The 16,390-nt window shown below is 43.6% G+C and overlaps 1 protein-coding gene across 1 annotated transcript; it reads left to right on the top strand.

Annotated features, from left to right (window-relative positions):
- Positions 1–5,682: 5,682 nt before the first annotated feature.
- On the top strand, positions 5,683–15,213 carry natd1 (protein NATD1). Its single transcript, XM_023819108.2, has 4 exons — positions 5,683–5,985; positions 7,123–7,241; positions 13,883–14,044; positions 14,422–15,213. Exons 1-3 carry the CDS (start codon positions 5,889–5,891, stop codon positions 13,997–13,999), a joined length of 333 nt encoding a protein of 110 aa, XP_023674876.1. The 5' UTR covers positions 5,683–5,888; the 3' UTR covers positions 14,000–14,044; positions 14,422–15,213.
- The last annotated feature ends 1,177 nt before the right edge of the window (positions 15,214–16,390 follow it).

The raw sequence follows: 16,390 nt of genomic DNA, 5'->3' as shown, positions 1-16,390 counted from the left end.
GGTCTCGTAACTATGACAAATCTGGGAGATTTTAAATGAGAGACATATGGACATAAGGACAATATAATTGAAAAGATAACATGAATTTGATTTAACGAGTAATGACACTTTACAGCAATGCCTTTTTTCTCTACAGTTGATCTGGGTAATGTGATGTCGATTCTAGCCCTAGTCTGTTTTCGGTCTTGGTCTTGGTCTTGGTCTCGACCAGTCTTGGTCTTGGTCTCGCCTTAGTGTGTCTTGGTCTTGGTCTTGGACTTGGTCTTGGTCTTGGTACCCTCAAGTCTCGGCAGTGTCTTGGTCTTGATACCCTCCGGTCTCGGCAATGTCTTGGTCTCGGTTTAGGCGGTCTTGACTACAACACTACTAAACACAGAAAACAATTAAATATTCACAGAGGCTATAATTCTAATTCTTCTAGTGTTTCTCAACTCGGCCCTCGAGGATATGCCCATCTGGTCCATCTTTTTGCTCCCTCCCAACTCCCTGCCAATCAGTCCACATTTTTGCTTCCTCCCACCAGCAGGGAGAGAGCAGAAACATGTACTGTCTGAGAGTCCCTGAGGACCAGATTAAGAAACACTGTTCTACTGTAAAGTCTCACTGTTTTTTCGGTGAATATATTATCAAGATCACATATAGTCATTTTTAAATCATTAACTGCTTTAATGATTTTATTGCTGTTGTATGGCATATTCAAGTCAAATTACTTTGGGGTCCTGCTGCCCCCCTAATATGGGATCCTCAAGGGTCACTTGGTTTTTTGGTATTATTCTGTGTCAGAAAGGAACTATTGATCCCATGTAGGGATTCATCATTTCTGTACTATTTCCCATTGAACTTGGAACACTTTCACTCTGCATTCAAGAATTCCATGTGGGTGTCCATCCCATTCACTCAAATCTGTGCTTGACTTTACAGTGATTCCGGTGGGAGTTGCCAAAATGTGGCTATTTTCTGATGATTTGATGAAGATTGAATAGTGATTCTGTTTGACCATTAAGACTTTCAAAAATTGGTATATTTCTCTCCCTAAATTTCTTCATAGCCTGGTAGAATGTCTAGTGTGTGATTAATGAGTGCTGGTTGGCTTTCTCTGTACCACAGCATGATTGGGGTGTTTCATTCGGCTGGGGGTGTGTGGCAGGGCTTTGACCAGAAGGTGTTGTACTGAACAGGAGACGGCCACATTGACGCTGTCATTGTCACCGCTGAACAAAGCCTGGTGGCTTTCAATAGGGGGCCTGCACAGCCAGCAACGAGACTGAATAGTGAATAGAAATAATTACGATCTAAGCCCTAAATTTAGCTCTTAAATCATTGCCGTCGTATTTAAATAGTGGGGACAAGCCACTGGATGACATTATAGATTTCTTAAATAGATTATGTAAGCTCCAAGATCACCGGTGATCTTTCTGATTAAGCATATATCTTTGATACTAGTTGCAGTCTTAAATTGTCAGTTGGAGAAGGCAGCCGTTTCCAGCTCTGGATAAACGACATTTCTACGTCACAGAAGGCTGACAGCAGGCGATGCCTGCTCTCCGGTTGCACCCTTTCAGCTTGCAGATCAGCTGGCACCCTGCGGGAGGGCTAGGTGGGAAAGCCCCGCAGCCCTCAGCAGAGTCCCAGGTACCTGAGGGGGTGCTGCTGCCAGACCCCTACCCCTGACCATTCACCATGAAGCTGGGCTCTCCAAGTCACAGGCCGTTAACCATGCAGCCCCAACTGAACAAAACTCTTGCCTGTAACCCCCAATCTGAACTGGGGAAAGGTATGTCAATCTAGTAAGCCACTCAAGATCATATTCTGTTTGGTTTTTTAATTATTCTTTCTATTCCTGATGCAAAAAGAATAACAAAAATAGCATCAATTTGATTTGAATTAGAATAAATTATAATAAATCTGAGTTCCTTCAGTCAATGCTTTTCTTTAAAGTCTCCACTTAGGACCCCACATTGCTGACTACTGTGGTATACATGTCATTTACACCAGAATTGTGGTAGCAGCTATTTTTGTAAAAGCTCAACAACACAGTTGTGGTGATGACAGTTCCATCAGATATCACACTTACATCTCTGAACAGCAGGCAGGAGTCCAGACCGAGGGTAAAATTCATGGTTTAGGAGATCACTTACGCGCCACACTGTCTCGGTGTATTTAGATACAAGGGCCTATAGCACCCCCTACTGGTCAAACCTGGTCTTATGTAAAATGCAACAGACATACAAACAGTTGCAGCGTTATTAGGTATCCCTGAGCAGTCCTGGATCAGATCCATTTCTGTCTCTTTGAATTTCCTGTTAGATTTAACGAGTCTGGCTGTTCTCTTATGACCTCTCTCATTAACAAGGGGGTTTTAGCCACAGAAATACAAATGCCAGAGTGTTTTTTATTATTGCATTGTACTCTGTAAACTCTAAACACTGTAGTATGTGAAAATCCTAGGAGGGTAGCTGTTTCTGAGATGCTGGAACCACCATGTCTGGCACTAACAAGCTCATTTGATTTAAAATCACTTAGATCGGGTGTCCTAATGCTCAGATGAACAATAACTGACCCTCCTGACCCTGTCTGCCTGCTGTAGGTATTCAGCTGCAGCCACGTGATCCACTCTTTGGAGGGTGTTTGCATTCACACGCTGGTGTGAGTAAGACACTGGCCACTGAGTGTGAATAACCAGAGCTGTGGAGACATTTTACCACAAAAAGAGGATTGTGGATTTGTGACGTATGCCTGTGGAAATCGCAAGCTGAAGTACTCACCCTGTGTGGTCTAACTAGTAAGAATACGCTCCCACCACACTCAAAAAGTCTTTGGGGCCCTCTTAGTGCAGTAATTGTTTGTGCCAATAGGGGGCCTCCAAATTTCAAGAGCCCCATGCAAATTTATGAACTTATGAACGTCACCACGGCTCAAGCATCTGTTATCCTACACGGAGTAAACCACGGGATGCCATCTGATGTAGGACCTGTCCTTTCGATCATTAGACCGAAATCTATATCAGCTGCATCACCTTCATTGACCACTGCACCACAGACCTGGCGCAGAGCAAGGACTCAATCAGATGTTGTTACAAACCAGTGAGACATTTACAGTGGGCTACACCAGGGACAACGACGCTAAAGATAGCTGGGACACCTGACATTTACCAAGTGCCCGCGGTCCACAGAAAGTCCACAGTGCTGGCTGCATGAGCGGCGTTCATGGGCCAATAAAAAAACTGCTGCCACATGCTAGTGTCCTGCTCCATTTGTTGCTTAGTGTTTTGCTTGGTTGGCCATCTGGTATGCGTTACCCGCTGCCGTGGGGGTTTGCCTGACCTGAGTGGAGGAGGTAGGAGAGCAATCACATGACTGTAACCCTCATGAAGGACAATGCAATTGAACTGCAGGTGGATTTTTTGTTCCTTACCAGGTGCTAATCGAGGTCTGTTGAGGGTGTAATGATGGTGTCAGAGTTCATATAGGATTAACATGTCCAACTCTGGATCTGCTTTCTTCACAATGTCATATTCCTACTTGAAGCTGGAAGGTGATGCAATGACTTCAGTGTCCTCCTCGGCCACCGTGCCTAAGAACAGCATGCGTTTCGCCGTAAACATACTCCAAGGGCCCACTTGGCAAAAAGGATTCGGGCATGTGACCGCTGTCCCGTATCCGGCCTCATCTAGCAGTCAAACGGAGCACGTGCCACAGAGTGGTTAAGGATCACTGGCTGGGCCCATCTGGCGTACTTCAGAAGATCGCTCCCAAAGCGACGACGGGGAGGAGCCCTGTTTGAACTGTGGACGCATTAGCAGCTGACCTAAGCAAACACTCCCCTGAAAAGCCAGAAGCAGAGGCTGAAAGATACACTGCAGCGTGAGCAGGTTATCTACTGACCAGTGGTATATGTAATACATCAGTTTTGTGTGTAGTTGTCATTGGTTCTTGGTCACATGTCTCAAAAAAACTCTTTTAAAAATTAGTCTAGCAGCAACATTTTAGTTGTTTCATTGTTTAATAAACTCATTTTTAACTCAGACCAGGCCCGGCCCCATGAAAGAGGTGGGCCTGGGGCCAAGTGTATGATCCCCCCTCCCCCCTGGAGCCAGGCCTGACTCAGAATACAATCTTAAGCCATAAGTTTCACCAAGACACACCAGTACAGGAACATTATCCTGTACACCTTCCAGTTGGTCCTGAATCAGCAGTTATGGATGGATAAATGGACAGATCCCCCACTCTATGTATGTGAAGTTTACAGGTTCTTCCCATGTTATACCAGTTGCCTCCTGTGGTCCAAAGACATGTAGTTAGGTTAAATGTCCATAGTGTGTCCACATGTGTACTCTGCAATGGACTGGCCTCCCATCCAGCGTGTACCCCAGCCTTGTGCCCTGTGATGGACTGGCATCCCATCCAGGGTGTACCCCAGCCTCGTGCCCTGTGATGGACTGGCATCCCATCCAGGGTGTCCCCTGCCATGTGCTCTGTGCTTCCTGGGAAACACTCCCTATTACCCTGTGCTAGATAATTGCTTGGGAATTGGTGAAATTGATGAAACTGGATGACAACTGAGCTGAACTGATATTGTTTTGTGAAACGCACCCCTGATGAATAACTGACAGACCAGGCTACTTGCAAAGGCAATCACACATGTTGTGCTTCTTGTGTCAGCAGAAGGGGGAAGAAGCCATTTTTATTTAACCTTTATTTAACCAGGAAGGTCCCATTGAGTTACAATAACTCTTCTTCCAGGTCCAGGGAGTCCTCGCCAAGAATGACGGCTGGTTACAAGCACACAATAGACATACTACCAAATTCACTAAAGGCAATGAAACATATAACTACAAAACACAAACCAGTTTTTGTCACAGAATTTTTTAGATGACTTTTAGTATTAACACAAACGACTTACACATTATAAGACCTGACATCTGAGCAAAGTAAAATTCAATTTTCTTTCAGAAAAGAATCTAGAGATAACCTGGGAATGCCCTGTGGGTATGTTGGAAGAGTAAAGAGTTAAGGAAGGTATTAAAAAAACAGAGTGTAACAGTGTATATGTATTACAGTGATAAATGTATATTTTAGCAAACGTCTAAGCTGGAACAGCATCAACGTCATTAAAGTGGCTAAATTACATAGAAGTAAGCTCGTGACTGAGTCAACAGAACAGAGCCGTTCTAGTCTAACAGATGAAGGTTAGAAGCAGATATTTTATTTACAAACTCTTTTGCGGATGTTCTGCAGCTTAAACAGATAAAAATATATTTAAGTTTGATTGTATGATATTGTATCTGTTACTTAAGTAGTATGCTGTTTAGCGGCGTTAATGTGGAAAAAATATAGACACGACTATTAAAACGACAAATCAAAGGTTTCCTTAAGTAATTACAGTTATTGGTAGGGTGCCTTTAAGAGTTTAGATTTTCTTTACGTTGCCTCCTGTGGTCGTGGTTTTCCATTACAATTGAAAACAACACGTTCTTAAAACTCGCTTCGATACAAAGTTGAATTACCAATTTATATAACTTAGTTGAGTTGTTTATGTTCACATTTTGCTTGAGGTGTTTTTCCTTATTTGGAAAACAGGAGCGTGTTTGTACGAAAACAAAAGGCGAATATGTGAATTCGGAATGAACTCGCTGACAATAAAAACACACCGTATCAAAACATATAATCGGCGCGTTGATTGGACAGGCGCGGTCATGTGACCTCACAGCTGATTTACTAGCGTTAGTGGCTTCCAGGCTTCCCTGTCACTTCGCAGGATCATGAACCCGCTCCTTCTCGACGCGTTTCGCTTTATCGCAACCTGCTGATATTTCGCCGGTGTATGTGTGTTTCCGCCGCTCCCGGCTATTCGCGCTGACCAAAAATATTAAAAAGAGAGGAGAAAACATGGCTCAGTCGGCGCACTTTAACGTCCTCGATCTCAACATGTCGATCAGAGTGGAGCACGACAGACGGCGGCGGCAGTTTACAGTTAGCCTAAACGGTAAAGTACGGGGTGAACGCGGCATCCGTGCGCCTCCCTGGCTCCGCCGTCGCCGCTCACCCACCGGCCCTCCTCACCTTTCCTTCTCAGATCGCATCTGCGCTGTTTCAGTGGCCGATTACTGCCGCCTGTATGGCAGGCGAGGTTAGCTAGCTATCTATGGCCATTTCCACCCAGTGTGTGTATGTGTGTTTTCCGTTTAAACTTCGTAGTAATTTAACGACCTACCAAAGTGCGTGCAGTGCTATTTAATCGCTGGCGAGCAACTCGCATTGGCATCCGCGCTACCGCATTATCTTCCGAAACATTGTATTTTTTTGGCATGGCAGTCGAGAAATGATTACCTTGCATTCAGCCCTTTCTGGCTAGTTTGCTGCACTCACATCATGGTTGTTTTGTTCGTTTTCGAGTTTTTGTGTGTGTGTGTGTGTGTGTGTGGGTGGGTGGCTTTCTTGTGCCTCGATGTAGTGTCGATCTGTTTTTATTCCCATTCAGATGTTTCGGGTTATCTCTAGTGTTTCTTTGGCCATTTGAACGCCATCTGGGTAGTTGGGCAGGTAACCTGGATGCCTGGATGCACGTACCTGTATGGGGGGGGGGGGCAGCGACATGTGACAGCATTGAGAGTCCTTGTAAGAGTCTCGAAAAATAAAAGTATAAGACGGGTATCCAGCTTGGAGAGCGGGCCGCGGCAGTGACCCCCCCTCCCCCCAGCGACGATGAAAGGGTGCATGCGGGCTCACAGGCTTCATTGGGGTTCATATTGCTGGAAGCAAAGTGGGCTTTTATTTTATACAGCTTATTAAATCCCACTGTGGTAATAAAATATCCTCGCTTCTGTGAAAAATGGTGAAATAGTGCCAAATAGGACCTTGTTGACTCTTAAGCAATTTATGAATGCATTCACTACAAAATATCCCATACAGTGAAACTTAAGTATGTGCATAAATGTTGGCTGCAAATGTCAAAGACAAAATACAAAAGTGTTTGTGTTCCTGTGCACAGGGCTGCATTGTTAATTTCAGAGCTGGCTTATACATGTATGTACACTTGGGTATGTGACCCCCTTCCCCCCCCCAGTTGTTTCTTATAAGGAAGACTTTAAATGCATTGGACCCTCTCCCTCCTCACCCGCAGGCTCTCACGATCGAGCTGTACTGTTGTATGAGTACGTTGGGAAGAGGACTGTGGACCTGCAGCACACAGAAGTACCAGATGCCTATAGAGGGAGAGGCATTGCTAAGCACTTGGCAAAGGTACCGTCAAACAACCATTCAGTATGGACAGCATACTTCCAAACATTTTATGTATGTATATCCAGGCCCAGCACTAGGAAAGGAAAAAGCACATTTTACTTTCTTCGGTGTTGTCTTTCTGGTACACTCTTACATGCAGAGTGTGTATCCAGTCGTTGTGGTGTGTAAACAGGATTTTATGCAACAGGCCAACACAAAGGCTTGCTTATTTGAGTTTAGTAGCCACATGAATAGTTTCACATACTGCAGTAAAAATAACATGATACTTCTTAACACTATAGGAGTGTTAGACTTTGGGTGAGGAAACCTGGGATTGAAATGTAAATCTGGTCTTCTGGCTATCAAATGGATAACACAATTACATGAATAAAGGAGCATTACTTGGTTTCCTGAACTGGTTTTATAAGTTCTAATAGGACTGTTGACAGAAATATTTTGTTTATATATTAAATGAAAAACTTTTGAAGGAAACCATGTTTTTAGCAGTGACATGTATCATAAAGTAAGAAATGTATACATCACGATAATGTAAATATATGTTATTTCCAAACTAAGGATCCTTACAAGCTCTCAAATTAAGTAAGATTGTATGCAAATGCATTGAAAGAGAAATGTTTCAATAATGTAAGTGTAAGGATAGATTAAACATGATTTAGATGTTTTAAATCTTAAAATGCGCACACATAATACACCATTTTCTCTGTAGTTTGATATTACACCAACTGGATTTTATTTACCTAAATATGGCTAAAGGACCACCTTCACTGAAATTTAATGATGTGAACCTGATTCATTTGTACCTTTCAGGGACTGGTTGGAACAAAAAGCCCTCAAAAGCTATCATAGATACTACACTTCCCTAGCATAATTTTTCATTTTTAATGTATCAGCACACTAAACTGCATCCTGAAATTGTATGCTTTTCTTATATTATTTCTGCAATAAACATAAAAATATTAAATTAGGATGATTCAGTTTGACAAAGCAGTTGCAGTATTTTATTTCTGAATACCAATTCCTGCCAACTACAATGTGTGTTATCATCTGAAATCTAGATGCATCCTGTAGTCAAAAACAAGCTTAAGCAGGCTGCAGCAATTGAAAGTGTTTAGACTTTTCGCAATTACAAGTAATCTAGTAATGCTATTAACACACACAGTGGTCGGCATCATATCGACCGTGAGCCCACATATTACAAGAGATTGTGTTATTTATTTGTATGTCACGTGTACACGTGCGTTTGACTTTCTCTTGATGAGAGTGTCTGCGCATTGCAGAAGAGTGGACATAAAAGGACAATTAATTCCACCCCCCAGTCAACAACTTTTACCACAGCAACCATGTGTATATGTGAAAATAAGATGAGGAAAAAAATTAACAAAAATATTAATCTTAATTAGCGGCTTTTATTTACTTAATGTAAAAAACAATGCATTTTCACTGCCCACACTTGTACAACATCAGAAAGTCTAGGTTGCAGTCAGTAAAATGGGGTGTTTTATAGATGAGGGTTTTGGCGATCTTCACTGTATGCCATTAACTGAGATTAGTTTGGTTGGTTGATTACTTAATGGGTTCACAAATGGGAATGTTTTGCATTTCTCCCTCCTCCTGGTTTCGATAATCTCCTTAATTTTTAATTTGTCTGTATATTTTTGTGTCAGTTAGTGTGATATGAATGATTCATACACTACTCATAATTGCCTGCATCTTAAATGGATTTGCAGGTTGGTTTCTAAAGGTATTAAGTATGTCATCACCTGCATAATACATTATGTGCAGAAATGGCCACCAGTATGTGTCAGATTGACTAACCAGCTGAACCTCTCCTGTGTTTCCCTGTGTCGCATAAATGCCCTCTGGTCACTCCAGGTTCCTCCTGCAATCCAAAGACATGCTGTCAGGTTAATTGGTCTCTTTAAATTGCCTGTACTGGCATCCCGTACAGGGTGTCCCCCAGCCTTGTGCCCTGTAATGGACTGGCATCCCACCCAGGGTGTACCCCAGCCTCGTGCCCTGTAATGGACTGGCATCCCATTCAGGGTGTACCCCAGCCTCGTGCCCTATAATGGACTGGCATCCCATTCAGGGTGTACCCCAGCCTCGTGCCCTATAATGGACTGGCATCCCATCCAGGGTGTACCCCAGCCTCGTGCCCTGTAATGGACTGGCATCCCATACAGGGTGTACCCCAGCCTCGTGCCCTGTAATGGACTGGCATCCCATACAGGGTGTACCCCAGCCTCGTGCCCTGTAATGGACTGGCATCCCATCCAGGGTGTACCCTAGCCTCGTGCCCTGTAATGGACTGGCATCCCATCCAGGGTGTACCCCAGCCTCGTGCCCTGTAATGGACTGGCATCACATTCAGGGTGTACCCCAGCCTCGTGCCCTGTAATGGACTGGCATCCCATACAGGGTGTACCCCAGCCTCGTGCCCTGTGATAGACTGGCATCCCATACAGGGTGTACCCCAGCCTCGTGCCCTGTGATGGACTGGCATCCCATACAGGGTGTACCCCAGCTTCGTGCCCTGTGATAGACTGGCATCCCATACAGGGTGTACCCCAGCCTCGTGCCCTGTGATGGACTGGCATCCCATACAGGGTGTACCCCAGCCTCGTGCCCTGTGATGGACTGGCATCCCATACAGGGTGTACCCCAGCCTCGTGCCCTGTGATGGACTGGCATCCCATACAGGGTGTACCCCAGCCTCGTGCCCTGTGATAGACTGGCATCCCATACAGGGTGTACCCCAGCCTCGTGCCCTATGATGGACTGGCATCCCATCCAGGGTGTACCCCAGCCTCGTGCTCAGTGCTCCCTGGGAAAGGCTGCAGACCCCCACCCCCACCATGATCTTGCTCAGAATAAGTGGTTTGAGGCTGAATGGATGTATTTATATGTTTTTGTCGCTCCATCACTGGTTTTCTTGACACTTTGGGGAAACAAAAGCATTATTTCCCAGAAAACTGCCAAAACGGACTTCGCTTTGCACACTGCGTTTACAGGGTTTTACCCAGTGTATTCTGTTGCACGTGTTAGCTTTTAACAGGTTCTAACTACCACATGATTATTTTTTAGTAAGATAATTCCTGGTTGTTTCCTTGGAGCTCCCGCATAGGTGAGAGTGCAAGTCAGGTTATCTGTGCTGATTGCCGTGAAATTTCCTCCCAGGGATGGGCGAGGCATCCGCAAGCTGCCAGCGCCCTTTGCATAGAGATCAGCTGCTCATCTGTCTGTGCACCCCTCCTTGCAGCATTGCGACTGTGCTGAGAGCATTGTAGCCTAATATGAGTGGGGCGAGTATGCGCTAATGCACGTCAGCCATGTCGCATGCTTGTCCTCCACTTACTGCGTGTGCTGCTAAGCTTAGCGTTGACGTGCAGTGTCTTTCTCTGGACTGGCTGTCTCGAGTATGTCCCAGCTGAAAAGAGTAGCAGCAATGGGAATGCACACCAGCCCCCCCACCCCTCCCCCCTGCTCCCTCGGCATTAACCACTGGAATGTGGCTCCCAGTCAAGCGCTGGGTCTCCCTGCCAAGCATGCGGCCGCATGCGCCTGTGCTGCTGCCCTAAGTGAGGTCACGCTGTGCTGCCTCCAGGTGACAGTAACATGCTCACAGAACACAAGAAAACAGCTGTATGAGGTAATAGGAGACTAAAAATACTGCCCTTCGAAGTGTATCATTTCGGTTAGGGCCACTCTTACAGGTATTACGGGACATTGATTATGTATATCTATACATGATCGATTTTGTTTTGTTCAAGCTGCCAGATGGTACTGATCCAGTTTCCTGTACGTGTTTGAAAGCTGGCCGCTTGGTCTCTGTTGCTGCTTCTGCACCCTGGCTACATGCCACTGAGAGCTCTCTCTACACAGGTGGGAGCTGGGCAGCATTTCTCTGCCTTCTCTATAAACCTGCAACCACAATTAAGCATGCTTTCATGGAATAGGGGCGCCTCGGGTGATTTTAGAGGTGCATATATATGTTTCTTTTAGTTTAACAGTGATAGGCACAGACTAGTACAATGCTCAGATATTCAGTAACTGGTAAGAGCGTTACAACCAGTCTGGATGTATACAATGTATATTATGCATTTAATAAGTTTTGTCCTATTATGTTTCTCTTGATGACAGACAGACCTCATACCAAATTAATGTGCAGATGGGTGATCAGAGGTGACCAAACAGCCACACATGGATGTTTATAGCATGACATAACAGAGTCTATGCAATTCTACCCAATTAGCTATATATTATAACATACTGTTATGGCCAGTGAGAAAGGCCAAGGGTTTGTGGGGGGAAAAAACAAAAGTTTGTTTGGCATTCTTTTGTGTGTGTTTTTTGTATCCAGTTGTACAAAGAATATTATATGTTTGACATCTGGAATAGAAAATGTATTTTAGTTTTATAATGTAAACGTTTGCATTTATGTCTTTCATACAAATGTTTACATTCTCAAGAAGTCTTAAGTTTTATTTGGTAATAGAACGCAGTAGAATGGGTTTCCCCGTGTGATTTAAACTAAAATGAAAGACGCATAATAAAAAATAAAAGGGAAGGTAAATACTTCATTAACGAATGATAATATTTGAAGTATCTTCTCTCAGCTAGTCCAGGCCTCCCCTGTATAATTCACCTTGTTGTAAAGCAGAAACGGGCCACAGGTTTACAGGACTCCCAGCATGTTCTGGAAAAGCCTCAGTAAGTATTATTTACAGTGCATCACCACGCTAAGCGTGTTGGCACTAGCTCGGACGTGGTTTTGGCACAGTTAGCAAGACGACACTTGAAAAATAAAAATCGGGTTTGGCCGTGTACTTGGGTCAGTCTAAACACAGACTGTACAGCTAAAGCCCTGTTAAAACCCTTTTTTCTATCCTCAGGAGATTATTGCTGCTGGTTTTCTCTGGCTATTTCATGAAAAACAATATTGGTTTAGTTTTATATCCTGAAATGAAGTATAGTAAGCTGCTGAATTAGGTAAACTAATAAAATAACAGTGGTAAGAAGGTTATAATAGATACCCAAGACAGTGGAGAACAAGGTGGTTTGAGATGTTTGAGTTGTTGAGTCAGTATTTTTTACTCTGCAGTCGTTTAAATTGGTGTGATGAATCGCATAAATATTGTTTTTCAAAGTTAAATGCTGTTTTAAAAGGCTGAATATATAAACGTATAATTGTTTTATTTGAATACCTCCACATTTTGGCATAGATTAAAATCATAAGAATTCATCATGTCAGAAAAACTAATGCATGCAATGGCTTTTTAGCTATGGGGCATCGTTTGGGCCAGCGCCTGTCAGAGAGAGCTTCTTAACACACCAGCGAACGGCTCTGCCCAGACCGAGGCTCTTGTTTGCATCCATTTTAGGACATCTTTGTCAAAATCCCCAGTAGACTTCTAGATTTCCATCCCATGGATATATGCAGTAATATTTACCTTGTCAAGTGGATTTGTGGCTTTTCAGTTACTTACTAATAACTTACCGTACCAATTCTGCTATGATTGTACATCATAGGTTGGGGCTCTAAATGTGTAAACCTCTTTGTTCCAATCATGGTTTCACTGTGTAATTTATAGTAATGTATTCCGGAGTATATTTTGCCTTGGTGGGGGTGGTAGGTAGGATAAACAAACTAGTGTGGCCATTTTAAGGTCTTTTTACAGAAGTCTATTGTACAGCATGTGTGTTTCTGGGATGGTCACTGTTACCCATGTGGCTGTGATGTCTAGCCGCTTCGCACAGGCTACTGAATGGATATAGAAATCCCCCCCCCCCCCCATATCTACGGGTGGTATGTTCCAAGACCTATTGCGGATAAGAGCGAACCATCCGCGGACCACATAAACAACGTGATTTTTGTGTACATACATATGGTAATTTATAAATTAGGCACAGTAAGAATAACCAACATTAAATACAACAATAATAAAGTACATTGGATATCATTATATAGTACTGTACAATACTGTACACTTGAATAAAATTGATTCCAATGTCTTAGCCTAATTCTCAAGAAATGATATTAGCAATGAAAAATTATGTATCAAGGAATGACAGAGCAATGACAATCAGACTTTTTATACCCTTCAAAGGACGAAAGGATAATAAAAAAACATACTGCTACACATTTTAGCGGATACAGAAGGATTGCTGTATTGCTGCTTTCTGCTCTTCGTGGCTTTATCTCTGTAATTTGAAGAAGTTCATCAGGCAGCAGAGCTCCTGTCCCCTGACGGCTGAACGCTAAGCAGAGCCGGCTCCCCTAGCTTCAAATTCATGTTAGCCCCTTTATCTGAGCAGTAGGAACATCAGCAGACTATAATATAACTGAATTAAATACTGAAGTACATCTCGGTGTGCATATGTGTAAAATTGCATGTCACATGAACAAGTTTTTAATAATTTCAGGTAATTTTCATTGAATTAATGTGACTGTGTGTGGTGTGGATCAAGAATTGGTGTTTGTTGCAGTCATTGAAGGACCCTGGATAACTCCTATGTTGTTATTTCTTTATTTACTCTGCTGTTCCAATCCGTAGGGCTGTAAAATTCATTGAAAGATCTGTGGCTGTTCCTGTGCTTGAGGATTCAAACACCGTCTGCTGATACATCTCTTCTGGCTTTAGGCTGCCATGGATTTCGTGGTGGAAGAGGGACTGAAGGCCCACCTAACATGTTGGTACATCCAGAAGTACGTCAAGGAAAACCCTCAGCCTCAGTATCTGGAGTGCATCCTTCACTGATCTCCAGGAGAAGAGGAGGAGCTACCAGCATTTCCAGGGTTGGGGGTAGGGGCTGGTTGTAGGAATCTGGGTGGGCTTGGGAGGGAAGGTCATTGGAATGGGGTGGGATGGGCATGTTTACATAATGAACAAGAGCACCGCAACGCAACGCCGGAGATCCCACACCGTATTTATTTGCCAGTCTGAGACCCACAAACAGAAGAGAGCCAAGAATAGGGGCGTTCTTCTGCCCTTAATATGTTGGTTTTCATGTCTGCCTACGTCACAAAGTATGAGGGCACACTGAGACGGGACAAAGTTTACATATCCATGAGATTCCCGTGCAGGCTTCCAGAAAGCTAAGGAGATGTTATTCTAAAGGGCTAAATGACTAAATACAGTTTTCTGTTTTATTTTCCTGCCATTAACCTGTGTTTCCACAGGTTCCTTCATTAGCACGTCGCACACTTCACGATCCAGAGATTGTTCACACCAGCCGAACGCAGACTCTTAATTTTTTTTTCCTTTTTTTATGAGAACTTTCAGCTGATGGAGACCGAAGTGAAAGCCTTGAGTACAATGTACCTGTTCCAGTAAGCAAAGTGAACATTTATTCGACCTGCCGTGGGCTAATTTTTCCTGCTAGCAATACAAGATGGACGATCGAGTCTGCTGTCACGCTCGCCAAGGTTCTAACGTTTAGAGCTAGGTGCTGTTACAGCTGCAGATGTGCATCGCAGGTTTTGAGAAGGTCAGCTCAGGATGCCTTTAAGGGGCAAGGTGCTGCTGAGCAAAGGCACAGGCGTCAGAGACGAGGCAGTGACTGACGTAAGACACTCATACCCAATAAAGTAGCGTGAGGGAAGTTGGCTTGAGTATGAAAATCGGATTTCACTAATGTCAGCTTGGCCGTAGAAGCGCGAGCAAGCTGCTTTCACCAGTTCGTTTTTCGAGCGGTAGGCTGTACATGTGTGCAAGGCCTGCGTGCTGACAGATGGTTATGAACACTCTTTATTTTCATGGCTGGAAAAGCTCACAATGCAGTGAAACCACAGACATGCTGTTCCCCCCCCCCCCCCCGCCCCCATCACACAGGACCTTTGGCACCTGGTTAACCTTACTCAGGAAAGAGGAGGACATTTGCACTGAAACATCAATGGGGAAAAAAACCTTTAATTCTTTGCGTCAAGTCTTTTTTTAATTTCAGTACTAATAAATACTTTTTAAAAGCTGGATTTGTCTTTGTTTTCATTTTGTGTTATATTGTCAAATCAAATTGTTTTATATGCATCAGAAGCTTAAAAGATGAAAGGTGAACTTTATTAAATAAGAAAAATTGACTGGTAAACTACACGTGCATGTTACAGCTGTTAGCTGGGCCTCTGCCCCTCGGTCGTGTGAATGTCGTTCTAATGCGATGCCCATTCAGCTGCTGACCTTTGACCTGAAGTACAGTCATCACAGAGAGCGTTTCCCCGCTGACAGGGTGGATAGCGTAATAAAAGCACATGCTTTCGCTGAACAGAACTGTCCGTGCGCATCTTTAAATAACTAGGCAGACTGACGACATTGTTTTGATGAGCTCAAGTTTTCCATCGGCGCTGGGGGAGCAACCTGTCCTGCCTGGGGGCAGAGCAGCAAAAGGAAAGTGAATATGCCATTTTACTGTGTCTCAGTTAAATCCATAAGAAACATGAATCATTTCAACAAGCAACCAGCTGATCATGAGCCGGAAGCTGATATTTGGAAATCCGTATCATCCATATATCTATCTTATTTAAGTGATGTGCTCAGGTGTGTATTGGTACAGCCCACTGTGTGAAGAGTGGTGAAAAAGTAGACAGTATTCAGACAAGTGTGAAAATGATTGGAAAAAACTGTAATGTGGTGATGTCATATAATGATAACCGTGATTTGTTAAAGAAGTGTAAGGCAAGCCCCTCCCTTGTGACCCAGGGACACGTTGAACTCAAGAAAATCAGGATGTGAATGAGCAGATATGTATGTTGTGTGAAATAAGGAAAGCTGGGCTGTTTCACTGTGGCTGTATATTAGAGCAGCCAGTGATGTTTTGCCTTTGGTCGCATTGTTGGTGTGAGTTCAGGTTGGCACCAGTCTTTGCACTTTGTGCCCAGTGTTTAAACTTAACTACAATCATTACCTATTAAAGGTATTATTAGCATTGCCATTTTTAAGGTTAATAATTTTGCTGTTAACTATCCAGGATGAAGTGTGGCCGTTCTTACGAGGACCCATGCAAGGTCACATTGGCTTTACTGCCCTTTTTGTTGTACACAGTAAGATGTCCTAATGTCTTCTTATTTCTTTCTCCAAGACAGCTTCCCTTGACATTTTAAGCACAGGATTCAAAGTGATACCCTGCATGGTTTGTGAATTTAACACACACACTAA

Source organism: Paramormyrops kingsleyae, chromosome 5 (assembly GCF_048594095.1).
Source record: "Paramormyrops kingsleyae isolate MSU_618 chromosome 5, PKINGS_0.4, whole genome shotgun sequence".
In the NCBI taxonomy this organism is placed as follows: Eukaryota; Metazoa; Chordata; class Actinopteri; order Osteoglossiformes; family Mormyridae; genus Paramormyrops; species Paramormyrops kingsleyae.
This window is presented reverse-complemented; position numbering and strand designations above follow the sequence as displayed.

Excerpts from the sequence above, each read along its gene's own strand:
- natd1 (XM_023819108.2), top strand. The coding sequence starts at position 5,889 with ATGGCTCAGTCGGCGCACTTTAACGTCCTCGATCTCAACATGTCGATC. Across the intron at positions 5,986-7,122 it reads GTTTACAGTTAGCCTAAACG|GCTCTCACGATCGAGCTGTA; the intron begins GTAAAGTACGGG and ends CCTCACCCGCAG. Across the intron at positions 7,242-13,882 it reads TTGCTAAGCACTTGGCAAAG|GCTGCCATGGATTTCGTGGT; the intron begins GTACCGTCAAAC and ends TTCTGGCTTTAG.